This window comes from Salvelinus namaycush, chromosome 39 (genome assembly GCF_016432855.1).
Source record: "Salvelinus namaycush isolate Seneca chromosome 39, SaNama_1.0, whole genome shotgun sequence".
NCBI classification, from domain to species: Eukaryota; Metazoa; Chordata; class Actinopteri; order Salmoniformes; family Salmonidae; genus Salvelinus; species Salvelinus namaycush.
The window spans coordinates 4,148,558-4,165,376 of NC_052345.1; the positions used below are offsets into that span (position 1 = coordinate 4,148,558).

The window sequence follows — 16,819 nt, forward strand, 5'->3', positions numbered from 1 at the left end:
AGGGATGGAGAGAGTGATCAGGAGGTTCAACAAGGGGACACAGTGAAGTGACTCGGGTCAGGGTGAGGACAGAGAGAAGGTGACAGTCAGAGAGAGAGCGAGCGAGAGAGATAGAGACAGAAAGAGGAGGGTAAATAATTGTTGTCAGCCAGGTAAAGACTATAGAAATAGGCAGATTGATTGCAGGAGACAGAGAGAATGATGCCTCTTTTTCATAAAGAAACCGTTGTCCTGATCTCTCTCTCCCTCTACACCCCCCTCCCTCCCTCCCTCCCACATCGCCCCTTTCTCTCTACCTCCTTCTCTTCATTCTCTCCCTCCCTCCCTCTGTCCTGTCTTTAGCTAGGCTCTGATGGAGCTGTTAGAGACATATGTATTATATGCTGAAAGACACTCACTGTGTGTTTAAGGTTATACACACACACACACACACACACACACACACACACACACACACACACACACACACACACACACACACACACACACACTCACAGACACACAGAGACACGCAGAGTCACACAGACCCTATTCAGATGAGACCTCAGACCTCAGAGTCCATAAGGAATACCCTGCTGTACAGCTGTAAAGACTGTTCCCCTGTTGATGATGTACCCATCCGCAGGTCAAGCTGGACAGGACACACACACCTCTATGCCTGGAAAGAGATCACTTGTCAGATAATACAAAAGGGAAGCGGAGGAAGCAGAGAACACCTCCTCTACTGAAACACTAACCTCTTTCTTTTTATTTATTTTCCTCTCTCTTCTCCTGCCCTCCCCTCTTCTCCTGCCCTCTCCCGACACTTTTCTACCCCCCTATTCTCCTGCCCCCCTCTCTCTTCTCCTGTCCCCCTATCTCTTCTCCTGCCCTCCTCTCTCTTCTCCTGCCCTCCTATCTCATCTCCTGCCCTATCTCATCTCCTGCCCTCCTCTCTCTCCCACCCTCTCCCTCCACTTTTCTACCCTACTCAGGACTGAAGTGCCTGCCCTCTCCGTCTTATCAGCTCCTATCTGCAGCTCAAACATGCTCTGCTCACAATGCAACACCTGGGCACAAACACAGTAGCAGCCAAATGTAAACCAGCAGCCTCGGTGTGTGTGTGTGTGTGTGTGTGTGTGTGTGTGTGTGTGTGTGTGTGTGTGTGTGTGTGTGTGTGTGTGTGTGTGTGTGTGTGTGTGTGTGTGTGTGTGTGTGTGTGTGTGTGTGTGTGTGTGTGTGTGTGTGTGTTAGCGCTAACTCATTTACTAACAAAACACTCACTGACTATTATGAGTTTTGAAATGATGTATGACCCTGTATGACCCTGTGCAAACCTGATAACCTGCATGGTCCATATTCATAAAGCCTCAGAGTAGAAGTGCTGATCTAGGATCAGGTCCTCACTGTCCATGTCATCTTTTTCAAATATGATTTAAAAGGTAAAACCGATGGTGGATCAGCAGTCCTGCTCTGAGACGCTTCATGAATATGGCCGTGATGTGCTTTAGGTATTATATCATCACCCACTGGGATGAAAGCCACAGTCTGCAATATTTCCTGCTGTTCAATGTGATGTATGTGTATATTCAGTGAGCATACAGTCTACTACACACGTGTTGTCTGTAAATGTATAATAACATGTTATATTCCTGAATGTTCTTGTTTGAAGTGAGAGGTAAAAAACACATTTCCTAAGGAGATAATAACCTACAATAACCCATTTTCATTTAAAGTTATACTTACCAGCAGGAGTTTTAGAAAGTTTGGGATGTAGATAACACGCTTCATTGTTACAATCAACTTAACAACATAGAATCAAAACACCCAGTTATTATGAGTAATCAAGGTAGAACCAAAATAGACCCCTTTCGGTGTTTACAAACATTGCCGCACACGAGGGCGATGCACACAACTTGCAGAACACGGGTGAGTTCTCAAAGACCGGAAGCAAAAGAAGCCTCTATTTACATGTTGCTTATGAGCGCCTTCCACACTACTTTTGGATTATAATTGGATTGTAGGACTTGTATGAATGTCCTGCTTATTAATATGAAGTGTGTGTCATCATCGCAAATCAACTGCATTATACTTTTTAAAAAATTCAACTTCACCCAGTAAAATGACTTATTGGCTAGCTTTGCTCACCGCCTACGTCAATGAGCGTTAGCATTCCAGCTAACAACTGCTGCGTCCAAAATAGGTATTTTGCAAAGAGCACAACCAAATATAATCTTAGCGAATGTTCAAACACTATTCAAAACAACATTGGAAGTAATAACTATGGAAATATCTCAATCATGTTGAATAGGCGCAGATGGCGACGGCCGGTGTTTCTGCATCCTGCCTGACGTCAGTGTGTGTGTATTGAAAGGGGGTACACAGAACAAAATAAAATAAAAACGTACCCTTCAGTTTCTCCATCAGGCCCTGCGTCGCCCTCTCCAACACCCGCCCGTCCTCCTGCTGGTAGCGATCATCCAGAAACCCGGCGGTGGCATCTGATAGGTGTACCTTCCCGGCGACGCCCAGTTGTTCCATGAGGTTGGCCAGGTTGACGTCGTTGGACCACACGTCGAACTTGAACCGCTTCATCCCCAGGATCCCACAGAGGACCGTGCCGGTGTGGACCCCCACCCTCATGTCCACCGTCTCACACGTCTCCTGGCAGAACTGCTCAATGGCCACGATCATGCCTAGTTTCAGAGTAGAAGAAGAAGCAGAAGAAGACTTTGTTGAACCGTTTTCCTGGTAGTACACTGAAACTGCTTTGATCCCAATCACCCCTGAAGCACAAACAAACACACACAGGTCAGACAGAAAGTAGTGAGCACACATCTAGTAATTAGTAACAGGTGCAGTGTACAAAAAGTCAACTGGCGAAAAATACTGTACCCACCCACACACTGCTGATTGCTCCCATAGTTTTATTGGAAAACATTTTGACCCGAAGGTCAAGAAGACCAATTTCAAAAGACCAGATCGAAACTTTGCACAAAAATGACAAAGACACGTGTCTCATTCCACTGAGTGGGAGTCATTAGAAGCATATCTAAGGGGCCGGATTAGTTCATTCACAGCGTATGACAATAAACAGCGCACTAAATGCTTATCGGAACTATCTCAACTCATTCTAGATGTGGACAACAGATATGCCTCTTCTCCAACTCTTGAACTCTACAAAGAGAGACTGCTACACCAATCGGAATTTGACAATCTTTCCACGAAACAAACGGAGCCGCTTCTGTTTAAATCGAGGCAGACATTTTATGAACACGGAGAGAAAGCTGGCAAGTTTTAATCTCACCAGCTTCGACCTGAAATCTGTGTTGCAGCTGATTTAACTTCTACCAATCCCAAAGAAATCAACAATCAATTTAAGCAATTCTACTCTGCTCTTTACTCGTCTTTGGCTCTTCCTGACACATATCGTATGCATGCATTTCTAGACAATCTGGACATCACATGTCTCAATTCAGATGAGCAAACTAACATGGATGCCTTAATAAGTGATGATGAAGCTACTCTGGCAATCCAGTCCATGCAGAGCGGTAAAGCTCCAGGGCATGATGGCTTCCCTATTGAATTTTATAAAGCATTCTCCTCTAAACTATCCCCTATCCTCAGCTCAATGTACAATGAAATCCTTTCTAGTCAGAAACTGCCCCAGACACTTACCCAGGCAACTATTTTGGTTTTGCTTAAAAAGGACAAGAATCCCATAGACTGTGGCTCATACCGCCCTTTAAGCCTTTTGTGCTGTGATTATAACATTCTCACTAAGGTCCTCTTGCGCTGTTTAGAGACAGTGATGCCTAATATAATTAACTCTGACTAAACCGTATTTATCTCAGGTAGACAATCTTTCTATAATATACGCCGGCTATTTAATGTTCTTTATTCTGCCCACTCAACTCAACAGCCAGAGGTTGTCAGCTCTCTTGATGATGAGAAGGCTTTCGACCGGGTTGAGTGGGGATATCTATTTACAGTACTAGAGAGATTTGGGTTTGGCCCGTCATTCCTTTCCTGGATTTATATTTTGTACTCGTCCCCAGTGGCTTCTGTTCGCACCAACAATGTTACCTCCAGCTACTTCCCTCTCCACAGGGGGGGCAGGCAGGGTTGCTGTTTATCCCCTTTCCTATTTGATATGGCTGTTGAGCCTCTTGCTATCGCCCTATGCGGAGAGGAGGGGATTAAGGGGCGACATAACTCACAAGGTGTCTATATTCCTGAATGTTCTTATTCGAAGTGAGAACCTAGAATAACCTTAATTACATTAGGCATCACTGTGGAGTCTATACCCTATCTCTTGGACATGCTACAAGGTTTTGGGACATTCTCTAGTTATGAGTTAAACCTAACAAAAAGTGTGTTCCTCCCCATTAATCAGTTAGCAGAAGGTATTGGGTCTTTACTTATTTGGGGATGAAGGTCACACGCTCATTTAAGGCTCTGTTTAAACATAACTTCAAAACACTCCTGGAGCGCACTAAGCAGAATTTCATAAGGTGGTCGTCTCTTCCCATTTCACTAGCAGGTCGCATTCATTCTGTTAAGATGACTGTACTATCTAGGTTTTTGTACTTATTACAAATGATTCCCATTTTTTGGCCAAAGTCGATATTCAAACAACTGGACAGCTACATTTCAAATGAATTTGGAATAAGTCAAATCCACAAATGAGAAAGGTATATCTAGAGAGACCTAAGGCTGCAGGTGGGCTGGGCATTACCCATTTTTTACACTACTACTGGTCAGCAAATATATCTAAATGTGTTTGTTGGGTTTCTACATTTGTAAAAAGGATGGTCCAACTTGGGCCATCCTGGAGTTACAGTCTAGGTCCCAATTTTGAAATCACTTTAGCCTTAAACAAGCAAGCTGCTTCTCTCCATTAACATCTCTTCCCAGCGCCACAGATTGACACGACATTCCAGTTCTGGCATAGGAACGGTCTGGTGTTTTTTTGTGACCTATTTGTTGATAACACCTTTGTCTCATTTGATACTCTGAGGGTTGACCATAATCCCAATACCCACTTTTAAAGATATCTGCAAACTCTCAGCCTTGCCAAAAAAACATTTCCCTTCATTTCCACTCGAGCCTACTAAGTTTCCATTCGAGAGGTGCTTAGATCTTAACCCGTATCTGAAGGGCACAATCTCCAGATTATACAACATAATACAGAACATAAATCCTCCTTCCTTGGCAAATACAAAATCTGCATGGGAGCAGGACATGGGTGGCGAGCTACCCAGTGATATATGGCAAAACAGTATTGAGCGTATCCACACATCATTTTGCATAAGGTATGGGCTCATTCAGTTAAAAGTCTTGCACTGTCTCCGTTACTCAAATGGTAGATTGGCAAATATACACTGCTCAAAAAAATAAAGGGAACACTTAAACAACACAATGTAACTCCAAGTCAATCACACTTCTGTGAAATCAAACTATCCACTTAGGAAGCAACACTGATTGACAATAAATGTCACATGCTGTTGTGCAAATGGAATAGACAAAAGGTGGAAATTATAGGCAATTAGCAAGACACCCCCAATAAAGGAATGGTTCTGCAGGTGGTGACCACAGACCACTTCTCAGTTCCATTGCTTCCTGGCTGATGTTTTGGTCACTTTTGAATGCTGGCGGTGCTTTCACTCTAGTGGTAGCATGAGACGGAGTCTACAACCCACACAAGTGGCTCAGGTAGTGCAGTTCATCCAGGATGGCACATCAATGCGAGCTGTGGCAAAAAGGTTTGCTGTGTCTGTCAGCGTAGTGTCCAGAGCATGGAGGCGCTACCAGGAGACAGGCCAGTACATCAGGAGACGTGGAGGAGGCCGTAGGAGGGCAACAACCCAGCAGCAGGACCGCTACCTCCGCCTTTGTGCAAGGAGGTGCACTGCCAGAGCCCTGCAAAATGACCTCCAGCAGGCCACAAAAGTGCATGTGTCTGCTCAAACGGTCAGAAACAGACTCCATGAGGGTGGTATGAGGGCCCGACGTCCACAGGTGGGGGTTGTGCTTACAGCCCAACACCGTGCAGGACGTTTGGCATTTGCCAGAGAACACCAAGATTGGCAAATTCGCCACTGGCGCCCTGTGCTCTTCACAGATGAAAGCAGGTTCACACTGAGCACATGAGCACATGTGACAGACGTGACAGAGTCTGGAGACGCCGTGGAGAACGTTCTGCTGCCTGCAACATCCTCCAGCATGACCGGTTTGGCGATGGGTCAGTCATGGTGTGGGGTGGCATTTCTTTGTGGGGCCGCACAGCCCTCCATGTGCTCGCCAGAGGTAGCCTTACTGCCATTAGGTACCGAGATGAGATCCTCAGACCCCTTGTGAGACCATATGCTGACACATGCACATTTGTGGCCTGCTGGAGGTCATTTTGCAGGGCTCTGGCAGTGCACCTCCTTGCACAAAGGCGGAGGTAGCGGTCCTGCTGCTGGGTTGTTGCCCTCCTACGGCCTCCTCCACGTCTCCTGATGTACTGGCCTGTCTCCTGGTAGCGCCTCCATGCTCTGGACACTACACTGACAGACACAGCAAACCTTTTTGCCACAGCTCGCATTGATGTGCCATCCTGGATGAACTGCACTACCTGAGCCACTTGTGTGGGTTGTAGACTCCGTCTCATGCTACCACTAGAGTGAAAGCACCGGCAGCATTCAAAAGTGACCAAAACATCAGCCAGGAAGCATAGGAACTGAGAAGTGGTCTGTGGTCACCACCTGCAGAACCATTCCTTTATTGGGGGTGTCTTGCTAATTGCCTATAATTTCCACCTTTTGTCTATTCCATTTGCACAACAGCATGTGACATTTATTGTCAATCAGTGTTGCTTCCTAAGTGGACAGTTTGATTTCACAGAAGTGTGATTGACTTGGAGTTACATTGTGTTGTTTAAGTGTTCCCTTTATTTTTTTGAGCAGTGTATATCCATATGTTGACCCCAAATGTTTGAGATGCCACCAGAGTCCAGCGACTGCGGGAGACATGATTTGGTCATGCCAATATTTGAGTGGCTTCTGGGACCACATTTGTTAAGCAGTCTCCCATATGTGTAATACAACTGTTAGCCCCAACCCGTTCACTTCCATTTTTGGGGTACTTCCCCTAGACCAGAATGCTACCATGCATCAGGCGAATGCAATAGCATTTGCCTGGCTGCTAGCTCGCAGTCTTGTTCTCTTCACTGGAAGTCTGCAAAGTCGCCCTCCTTTATGCAGCAGGTTAAGGAGGTGGTGTCATCTCTGCCTTTGGAGAAGGTTAGGTACACTGTCCATGGGGCCTGACAAAAGTTTGGCTTTACCTGGTCCCCATTAACGACTGGAGAGCCTGTCTTTTACTTCGTGTAACTTGCATATTTTGGTAAGCAGTCATGTCTGTTCCAGTGGCCATATATTGTGCTGATAAGATTCAACTATAATTATGATACTGATTTTATTTTCTCCATTGTTTTTGTTCCTATTACTGTTTATGCTCTGTTTAATTTATGTTTCTATGTTATCCTTGTATGATGCCTTGGTGGGTGGATTGGGGGGAGGGGTGGGGGGGAGGGATGGATGGGGGAATGAGGGGTGGATGGGGGAATGAGGGGTGGATGGGGGAATGAGGGGTTGGGGTTGTACTGTTTTTCTGTTCTCATATCTGAAAACCTATAAATAAAGTACAAAAAGAAAATGACAGACATTGCACAATAAAGTTGCAGGAGCAATTAACAGAATGCTATCTACCCATCTTTATCCCATTGGATCATACCTAGTCCCATCTCGACACAGCAGTAAGCGTGGTCAGGGCGTGGCTCGGGACATCCCGCCACGCAGTAGTAACAGTCTCCCAGTGTACTGATCTTCTCACAGCGCGTCAGCTCACACAGCCGGTCGAAACGGCCGAAGAGGTCATTGAGGAGCCCCACCAAGGCGTGGGCGGACTTGTTGGCAGACATTTTGGTGAAGCCGACGATATCCGCAAAGAGGATAGAAACAGGCTCCATCCGCTTCATGTTGAATGGCCTGAAGATGATCTGATGATCAAATTAAATCAAACTTTATTTAAAGTGTTTTTAAAATTGTAACACTTTGCAGTAAATCAATAAGCTTTGCAAGCTTTGCTTGTTCTTCTGGGTCTAGGCCGGTTACCGTAAAGCACTTCGTGACAACTGCTGATGTAAAAAAGGCTTAATAAAATACATTTGATTGATTTGGATAATAAAATAAATAAAAGCAGACCACACATGAAGCAATAAAGGAGGAATAAAATAGCATACAAACAAACAATGACTAAAAGGCCAAGCTAAACGGGTGAGTTTTTACGCCAATGGTGTTTTTAAAATCAACCACTGCTCCTCTTACCTGGCCTCTGGGGATCGAAGTCTTCTTCCTCTTATGATGACTATGATGATGGGGATGGTTCTTGGGGCTCGCCGCGATCGACGAAGCCCCCCCAGGACCTCCGACCGTGGACACAGCCGACGCCGAACAAGCCCCGGCAGAGTATCTCTTCCCTGCGTTCCCCTCCATCTCCTCGTCCCCCTGCTTCATCAGTTCATCGGCGACCCTCCTTGGCATGACAGAGTGGATCATGCGCTCCTTCAACGCTTTCTCCACCTGTAACGTATTCACAAAGACAGTGAACAACTGGTTTCCTTCTCCACCTGGAACTTATTCACAAAGACAGGTAACAACTGGTTTCCTTCTCCACCTGTAACGTATTCACAAAGACAGGTAACAACTGGTTTCCTTCTCCACCTGTAACGTATTCACAAAGACAGGTAACAACTGGTTTCCTTCTCCACCTGTAATGTATTCACAAAGACAGGTAACAACTGGTTTACTTCTCCACCTGTAACGTATTCACAAAGACAGGTAACAACTGGTTTCCTTCTCCACCTGTAACGTATTCACAAAAACTGGTAACAACTGGTTTCCTTCTCCACCTGTAACGTATTCACAAAGACAGGTAACAACTGGTTTCCTTCTCCACCTGTAACGTATTCACAAAGACAGGTAACAACTGGTTTCCTTCTCCACCTGTAACGTATTCACAAAAACTGGTAACAACTGGTTTCCTTCTCCACCTGTAATGTATTCACAAAGACAGGTAACAACTGGTTTCCTTCTCCACCTGTAACGTATTCACAAAGACAGGTAACAACTGGTTTCCTTCTCCACCTGTAACGTATTCACAAAGACAGGTAACAACTGGTTTCCTTCTCCACCTGTAACGTATTCACAAAAACTGGTAACAACTGGTTTCCTTCTCCACCTGTAACGTATTCACAAAGACAGGTAACAACTGGTTTCCTTCTCCACCTGTAACGTATTCACAAAGACAGGTAACAACTGGTTTCCTTCTCCACCTGTAACGTATTCACAAAAACTGGTAACAACTGGTTTCCTTCTCCACCTGTAACGTATTCACAAAGACAGGTAACAACTGGTTTCCTTCTCCACCTGTAACGTATTCACAAAGACAGGTAACAACTGGTTTCCTTCTCCACCTGTAACGTATTCACAAAGACAGGTAACAACTGGTTTCGGAGAACATCAAGAATGTAACCATTTGTGATCTATTTGATGTTATTTGATTGTTTGATGAGCATGATGATGAAATTAAATCATCTGGCTCTCGATGATTAAATGTGTCAATGTTTTGATTTTATCCGTCTCTAACATATAAGTAATAATTACCTCCAGGTCCTTGCCGTGCATGATGGCCTGCCCCACCTTGAGGAAGGTGGAGCGGGATCGCACCTCGGACATGATGAAGAGGTGGATGCCGATGGCGTGGGCACACAGGTGGAGGAGGGCCTTAGCCGGGCCCAGCCAGCGGAGGGTGTCCCATTCCGAGCTAGAAGAACCAAGACCTCCAGGACTAGATCCAGAACCTAGGGACCCTTCTGCACCTCCAACCCCAGCCTCGCCCCACCTATTCCCCCCATAATTTCCTCCACTGCCATCTCTCCCCTGGAGCAGGGGCAGCCACCCTAAGGCTTCAAATAGGACTGAATACAGGAGACCCAGTAAAACTGAAGCATATAGCCTCACATGGAGAACACTGTAGAGTAGTAGCAGGACCTCCATACACAGAGAGAAGGTGCCCACTGGGGAGATGCAGGGAGCCCGAGTAGGGCCCACTCCGCCTGGGGTGCGAGGGAATGTCAGGTTGCCATCCCTGGTTCTCTCCAGGTAGACGAAGCCTCCTGTCTGGATCTGAGGAGCCAGAGTGATGGCGAATGTGGCCACAATGAGGAGCAGCGAGGCCTGGTTGTACAAGTGAGTATAGGACCTTGTCAAGGTAAAGAGGAAGAGGAGGAGGAGGAAAAGGAGGAAGGAGGCGGTCGGGGCGAGGAAGGTTGCCGGGTCACAGCGGTCGTGGTTGACCCCGAAATACACGCCCCAAAGGAGCGAGGCGGAGGCCATGTATGACAGAACATAGCGGAAGCGGCGTTGAGTCTGCGGGAAGCACCTCTCACGGCACGCCTCTTCGAGTATCGGTGAATCAAACTTGGGGTCCCACCACTGGGCAGCAGACCTCTCAAACAACTGGGGCAGAGTCTTCTGCTGGCTGTGTAACTTATTCATAACAGCCCTCCGAACTCCCGACTCCCCTGAACTACAGCTGGAGGAGATGCTGTATTTGGTGCTGGGTTTGGAGGGATCTCCTTTGGCGGTAGTGGTAGCCCCACCTACTCCACTCCCTCCTCCTCTGGTATTGCTGTCCCTTGTCGTTGGGGTTGGGGGAGAGTCATGATATTGTCGATGCTGTGGCGACGGCGCGTGTTGTGTGTGCTTAGTGTTGTCGATAATCCGCACAGTCACGGCGCCGTCACTGCTTGAGGCGCAGCTAACCTCCGTGGCATGTGGGAGAAGCTGCTGCTGCCGGTGTTGCAGCGGCTGCAAGGCCATTATGATGGCTGGAGGAGTGACGTGAAGGGGGAAATACTAATATCTGATCAATGATGGCGGACGGTGCGCGGGCAATGAGGTAACAGTACTAAGTGAAACATCTGGCAGAGGAAGACTAGACAGGAGAGAGAGAGAGCAAAAGGTGATGGTTGTAATCACGACTTGATATATCGTGTATACAGAAAATACGTATTTCTACTAGGCTACGCACGAATGTAGCCAACTAGGCCTACTCACTCATATAAAAGGACCGTTCCAGGCTCTTGAGTAGCTCATTATCCAGACCTCTGTATTACGTCAGCACTCACATTCCATGAATTCGTCCCTTGCCTTTGGAAGCCCTCGCTGTCCACTTTGTACTCGTGTGTTGCTCTGCCCGCTCTCATCTGGCATTTGAAATGATTGTAAGTCCTTTCCTCTTTCCTCTCCCCTTCTTTAAACATCCTTCCCCGATATTCCGTTTTTTTAATCATATAACGATTTTTATCGGGTGGAACAGACAATCTGGGTTCAGCTGTTCAAATATTCACTTTTTATTCCACACCACGCGCAGTGTTTTGACAGCCGCCAGTGACAGCTCGAGCTTGGCTCCTACTCAGCCTCGCTCTCAAGAAGTCCTCACGTGTCTTCTTCACTGATGATCAAAATAATGTCCCCATGTTATTATTACATTTTAATACACATACAATCCGAAAAGAGAACATTATTTATATAATGTTTCTAAGTCCAAAACGACCCATATTGTGTGTGTCTTGTTTAGGAGTTGTAGGCTATACACAGTAGATTGTTGTCCCACTCATTCCAATAACAAGCTACACATGGCTAGAAAATTGCGACAAAGTTACAGCTTCGGTCCCTTCTTATCTTATCGGAGCACGCGCTCCAAAACATGTCACTTTAAAGTTCCTTTCCCTTGGAAAAAAAAACAAGCGTTATCCTCTTTCCGTTTTAGTTACATGAGTCAACAGTTGAAAATAATAGGCTAACATTCATAGCATAAACTCGTATAGCATATCCTCCTTTCCCTTTCGGACTATTTCAAAGCCCTAGTGTGGGTGAATACTTTCGTGTTATGCTAGCCAAGCTGAAGAGTTAGGCTTTGGCTGTCGGGTAGGTGGGTGGGTCGGTTGGTTCACGACCACCCAAAACCAGCAGCCAGGTAGGCAGCGTCCGTTTAGCGGTCTAGCTGTTGTCCCCCATACCCAGTCTGTAGTTCTTCCACAGCCGGGCCTATTCCCAAGCTCCAGCCCCGTCCTTTCCTGACCTCCCTCTACGGATCTCTACATCGGTAATATCCCCACTTCCAAGACGACAGGGACTGTACAGATACAGTAATTATAAGACCTTGAGAAGCGATTTTAAATCGAGAAATAAGTGCCCAAAATATGACAGCTGAGCTGATATAAGCCAACTCCTTTTAGTAGGCTGGAGTCTTGAACAAACTTGTTGGTAATAGTTGGCAAAACAGAAAGCTATGAGAAACACCCACCCTTGTATGAATAGTCTATTAAATATATAGACTGAAATACAAAACTGTCAAATTATGTCTACTAAATATTCCTATCGAATATTTACATTTTCCATAGAATAGGCCTATCCAATGAACAGGACAGGCTTTTAAAAACAAAAACTGCAGTTTAAAATTGAAGCAAAAACGTCTCCAGAAACGTCACTACTGTGCTCCCTTCTGTATCCAACGCGTAGAAACTTTTTTTCCCCAGGCCGTGGTTCCTTCGTCATAGGCTACAGAAGTAGCCAGGACTGTAAACGCGTGGAGTAGAGAAGAACTATTGAGTGCATGGAGAGATTCTGTGAATTTCCTCCTCTTTGCTTTCCCCTAAGGAATACCGAATTCCCATGAGGAAGAAACAATATATCCTTGATCCTGCTTCCCTTTATTCAATTACCAACGAATAAGACATAGTTCGCGAAATGTGCTGTCTGTCTGTTCCATAAATTCCTCAAGTCTGGATAGCTCGAGATTAGGCTGTCTGCATGCATGTGCCCAGAAGAAGCATAGCCCGAGAGAGAGTCCACTCCTTGTTGCGTTCGCGTCCTCTTCCGTTCGAAAGGTTCGGTGACGGTTAAGGTTACCTCCCTATTGCCCGGGTCCGGGTAGCCTAAGTAGGCTAATAAAAACACGTTTTTATGTGTTTTCCCGATTTATCCAGGGGAAGACAACGCAGCTCCCGTCACTCCCACCATCTTCCTGTACCCAGACGGAAATTCTCCGCCAGCTGAGGCGGCGGTGCGGTGGAGAAGGGTGGGTGTCCAACGCGGAGCGACTCGGTGGTATGAGCATCGAGCTTCAGCAGCTCCAGTCTGAAAATACAGCAGAGGGGGGTATGGTGGCTGATGATGGGAGCGCGCACGCAGAAATGTATTGTGTGGCTATGGACGAGCACGTATTGAATGAGAGTGAGAGTATAACTATTTCAGATTGTAAAACATTTAAATAGGTAGACTAGAAGGCCAAAGTATAAGGCCTATTTTACGCATTTTACGAATAGGCCGTTTTCTTTCCAAATGACATCACACACCACATGACACAAACAGACCAACACGTTAGGTGTACACATACCAATAGATTTCAGTGTTTTTACATTACATGCATGTTCATTATTACACAGCTGTTACACATAGACCTATGCCCACGCTAACAGGGTTGTGCCCATAATTCCAACAGTCAGTGATATCATTCATTGAAGGTGCATAAAAAAGGCCTACCCTAATCTAGTAGATAAGGTATGCACACCTATAATTGCCCTGAAGAGAACACTGATCTAGTTTCTATATCCACAGACAGATCTTTGTGTGACACGTCTACTTTGAAGGAAGAATAATACCTACTCTTTGAGTCCAATAAAAATGGCTAGCCTCTTCCGCTAGATGAAAGTTGCCAAACACGCACGCACGCACGCACACACACACACGCACGCACACACATACACACACACGCACACACACATACACACGCACACACACACACACATACACGCACGCACGCACGCACACACACATACACACGCACACACACACACACGCACACACATACACATACATACACACACACACACAGTCTTGCGCAGCTAACCTTTTGGGGACATACAATTCAGTCCCATTCAAAATCCTTTTTTCCTTAACCCCTAACCCATTCCCTAACCTTAACCCCAAAAACCTAACCTTAATCCTAAACCTAACCTTAGCTCCTAACCCTAAAACTAATCCTACCTCCTAACTCTAAACCTATTTCTAACTCTAACACTAATTCTAATTCTAACCTCAACCCTAAACCCCCTAGAAATAGCATTTTACTTTGTGGGGACCAACAAAATCAAATCAAACTTTATTTGTCACATGCGCCGAATAAAACAAGTGTAGACCTTACCGTGAAATGCATACTTACATGCCCTTAACCAACAATGCAAGAAGAGTTAAGAAAATATTTACCAAATAAACTAAAGTAAAAAATAATAAAAAGTAACACAATAACATAACAATAACGAGGCTATATACAGGGGGTACCGGTACCGAGTCAGTGTGCAGAGGTACATGTTAGAGGTCATTTGTACATGTAGGTAGGGGTGAAGTGACTATGCATAGATAATAAACAGCGAGTAGCAGCAGTCTACAAAACAAATGGAGGGCGGGGGGGGGGGGGGGGGGGGGGGTCAATGTAATAGTCCGGTGGCCATTTGATTAATTGTTCAGCAGACTAAGGCTTGGGGGTAGAAGCTGTTAAGGAGCCTTTTGGTCCTAGACTTGGCACTCCGGTACCACTTGTCGTGCGGTAGCAGAGAGAACAGTCTATGACTTGGGTGACTGGAGTCTCTGACAATTTTATGGGCTTTCCTCTGACACCTATTATATAGGTCCTGGATTGCAGGAAGCTTGGCCGCACTACACTCTGTAGCGCCTTACGGTCAGATGCCGAGCATTTGCCATACCAGGCGGTGATGCAACCGGTCAAGATGCTCTCGGTGGTGCAGCTGTATAACTTTTTGAGGATATGGGGACCCATGCCAAATCCTTTCAGTCTCTACAGGGGGAAAAGGTTTTGTTGTGCCCTCTTCACGACTGTCTTGGTGTGTTTGGACATGATAGATCGTTGGTGATGTGGACACCAAGGAACTTGAAACTCTCGACCCGCTCCACTACAGCCCCGTTGATGTTAATGGGGGCCTGTTCAGCCCGCCTTTTCCTGTAGTCCACGATCATGTCCCCAGTTGGTCAAATTTTTGTTTGTTTACTCTTCTTGTGGGGACTTCTGCTCCCCACAAGTATAGTTAAACACGTCCACACACACACACACACACACACACACACACACACACACACACACACACACACACACACACACACACACACACACACACACACACACACACACACACACACCTGTAACAGATTTCCTGCAGGATTCCTGTAGGACTTTTTGTAAGGGTTGATTTATTCAGTGGGGGTCACGCCCTAATCTATAATCCTTATAATATAGGTATTACAAAAACACACACCCACACAAGCTTGGTTGCTCAATGACTGAGGGAGAGTCTTGGTCTGTACTCAGATGGACTTATTTTTGGACAAGATGGACTCAAATTGACACAAATTGGACTGATGGACCCAAATTGATTTCGTATTAGACTAAATTGATTCTTATTTACTAAAAACAGATCTTTGGTAACTCAATTTATTGGGGATAGAGGTAAACCTATTTTGAGTTCTCAAGCTTCTCACAACAGTTAGTGATAGTTTGTCGCAAGTAGGCCTATCAATATATTTTTTATATCACCTTTATTTTTTAACTGTTCAAACAGAGTGGTTAGAGTAGCCATGGTGATAGATTTCTGTCGTTTTGTTTTCACGCTGACTGACAGAATAAGGTGAGGTATTGGAGACGTATTAGTTTCTACACAACTCATTTTATGTGACCAAATGTCCTCTCAGCACTTCACTTCACTATCCATCTTTACCTGTTATGCGTCCCAAATGGCAATCTATTCCGTATATAGTGCACTAGGTTTGACCAGGCCAGGGCTTTTCCATGGGGAATAGGGTGCCATAAACCCTGGTAATCATTTCCATTGACTGCCATTGAGTTCAGGCACCACCTAGTGGAATTCTGGTGCCACTGCAGTGTTTTAATGAAATAAATGACTATGGCCGAAATTACACCCCATTTGATTTTGCTTTTAACCCTTCCCTTATGTCCCAGTTCAATTTGAGTTAGAAATCACTAAAATACTATTTTACGTAATTTTTCCATCATGACCCTTCATCTACTTTCCTAAGGTTGTGTCTCAAACGTGTAAAAAACGTAACAACAACAACAAAAATTTGATAATAGTGACATACATGATGTGCTGGGTCAATTTGACCTGCAATTTTACTTTGACCTTGGGTCTATATAACTTTTTAACAGGTTGTCCTAGAAACAAGCTGAGGCGGAGCAACACTGATCTTAAGTCAATTTGAAGTACATTTGACCTTTGACCTTGACCTTTGTGCTAGAGACAAGTGGTATTCTGTGCAATAAAGATCTATCCATGACAATCAGAAAGTATCTAGGTATGATTTCCTTGTGATGTCCAGAGGCCGAGGGATAGTGATCTGAAGTTTGGCAAAACATTTGCAAAAAATTTCATAAATGTCATAATTCCATTGATTTACGACTTTGGTACAGTAATCAAACATTTGGCTCCCAATTTTGAACAGTTGGTCCATCAACTCATATGAAACATTCTCAGCTACTGGAGAAAAACAATTTGTAAAGTTAAAATCCTATTGATGATCTAGGTGACTTTTTATGTATTTATTTATGATTTAGATGAATTTTATTGTAATGGTGTAGGTTGAACCAAACATAAGGATTAAATACCTAATATTATGTACATTTGGTTTCTGTGTCTCAG

General features: G+C 45.1%; 1 protein-coding gene across 1 annotated transcript; it reads right to left on the minus strand.

The window, feature by feature from the left end:
- Positions 1 to 2,277: 2,277 nt before the first annotated feature.
- Positions 2,278 to 13,218, minus strand: LOC120032464 (adenylate cyclase type 9-like). The gene is made up of 5 exons (XM_038978569.1): positions 11,145 to 13,218; positions 9,690 to 11,022; positions 8,352 to 8,606; positions 7,759 to 8,023; positions 2,278 to 2,675 (listed from the first exon to the last, which is right to left on the minus strand). The coding sequence occupies exons 2-5, from the start codon at positions 10,905 to 10,907 to the stop codon at positions 2,278 to 2,280; spliced, it is 2,136 nt and encodes a 711-aa protein (XP_038834497.1). The 5' UTR covers positions 10,908 to 11,022; positions 11,145 to 13,218.
- Between the last annotated feature and the right edge of the window lie 3,601 nt (positions 13,219 to 16,819).

Coding starts and splice junctions, on each gene's coding strand:
- LOC120032464 (XM_038978569.1), bottom strand. CDS start 10,907: ATGGCCTTGCAGCCGCTGCAACACCGGCAGCAGCAGCTTCTCCCACAT. Junction 8,607..9,689: donor TGCACGGCAAGGACCTGGAG/GTAATTATTACT, acceptor AATACGTTACAG/GTGGAGAAAGCGTTGAAGGA. Junction 2,676..7,758: donor CTGTGTCGAGATGGGACTAG/GTATGATCCAAT, acceptor CTCTGAAACTAG/GCATGATCGTGGCCATTGAG.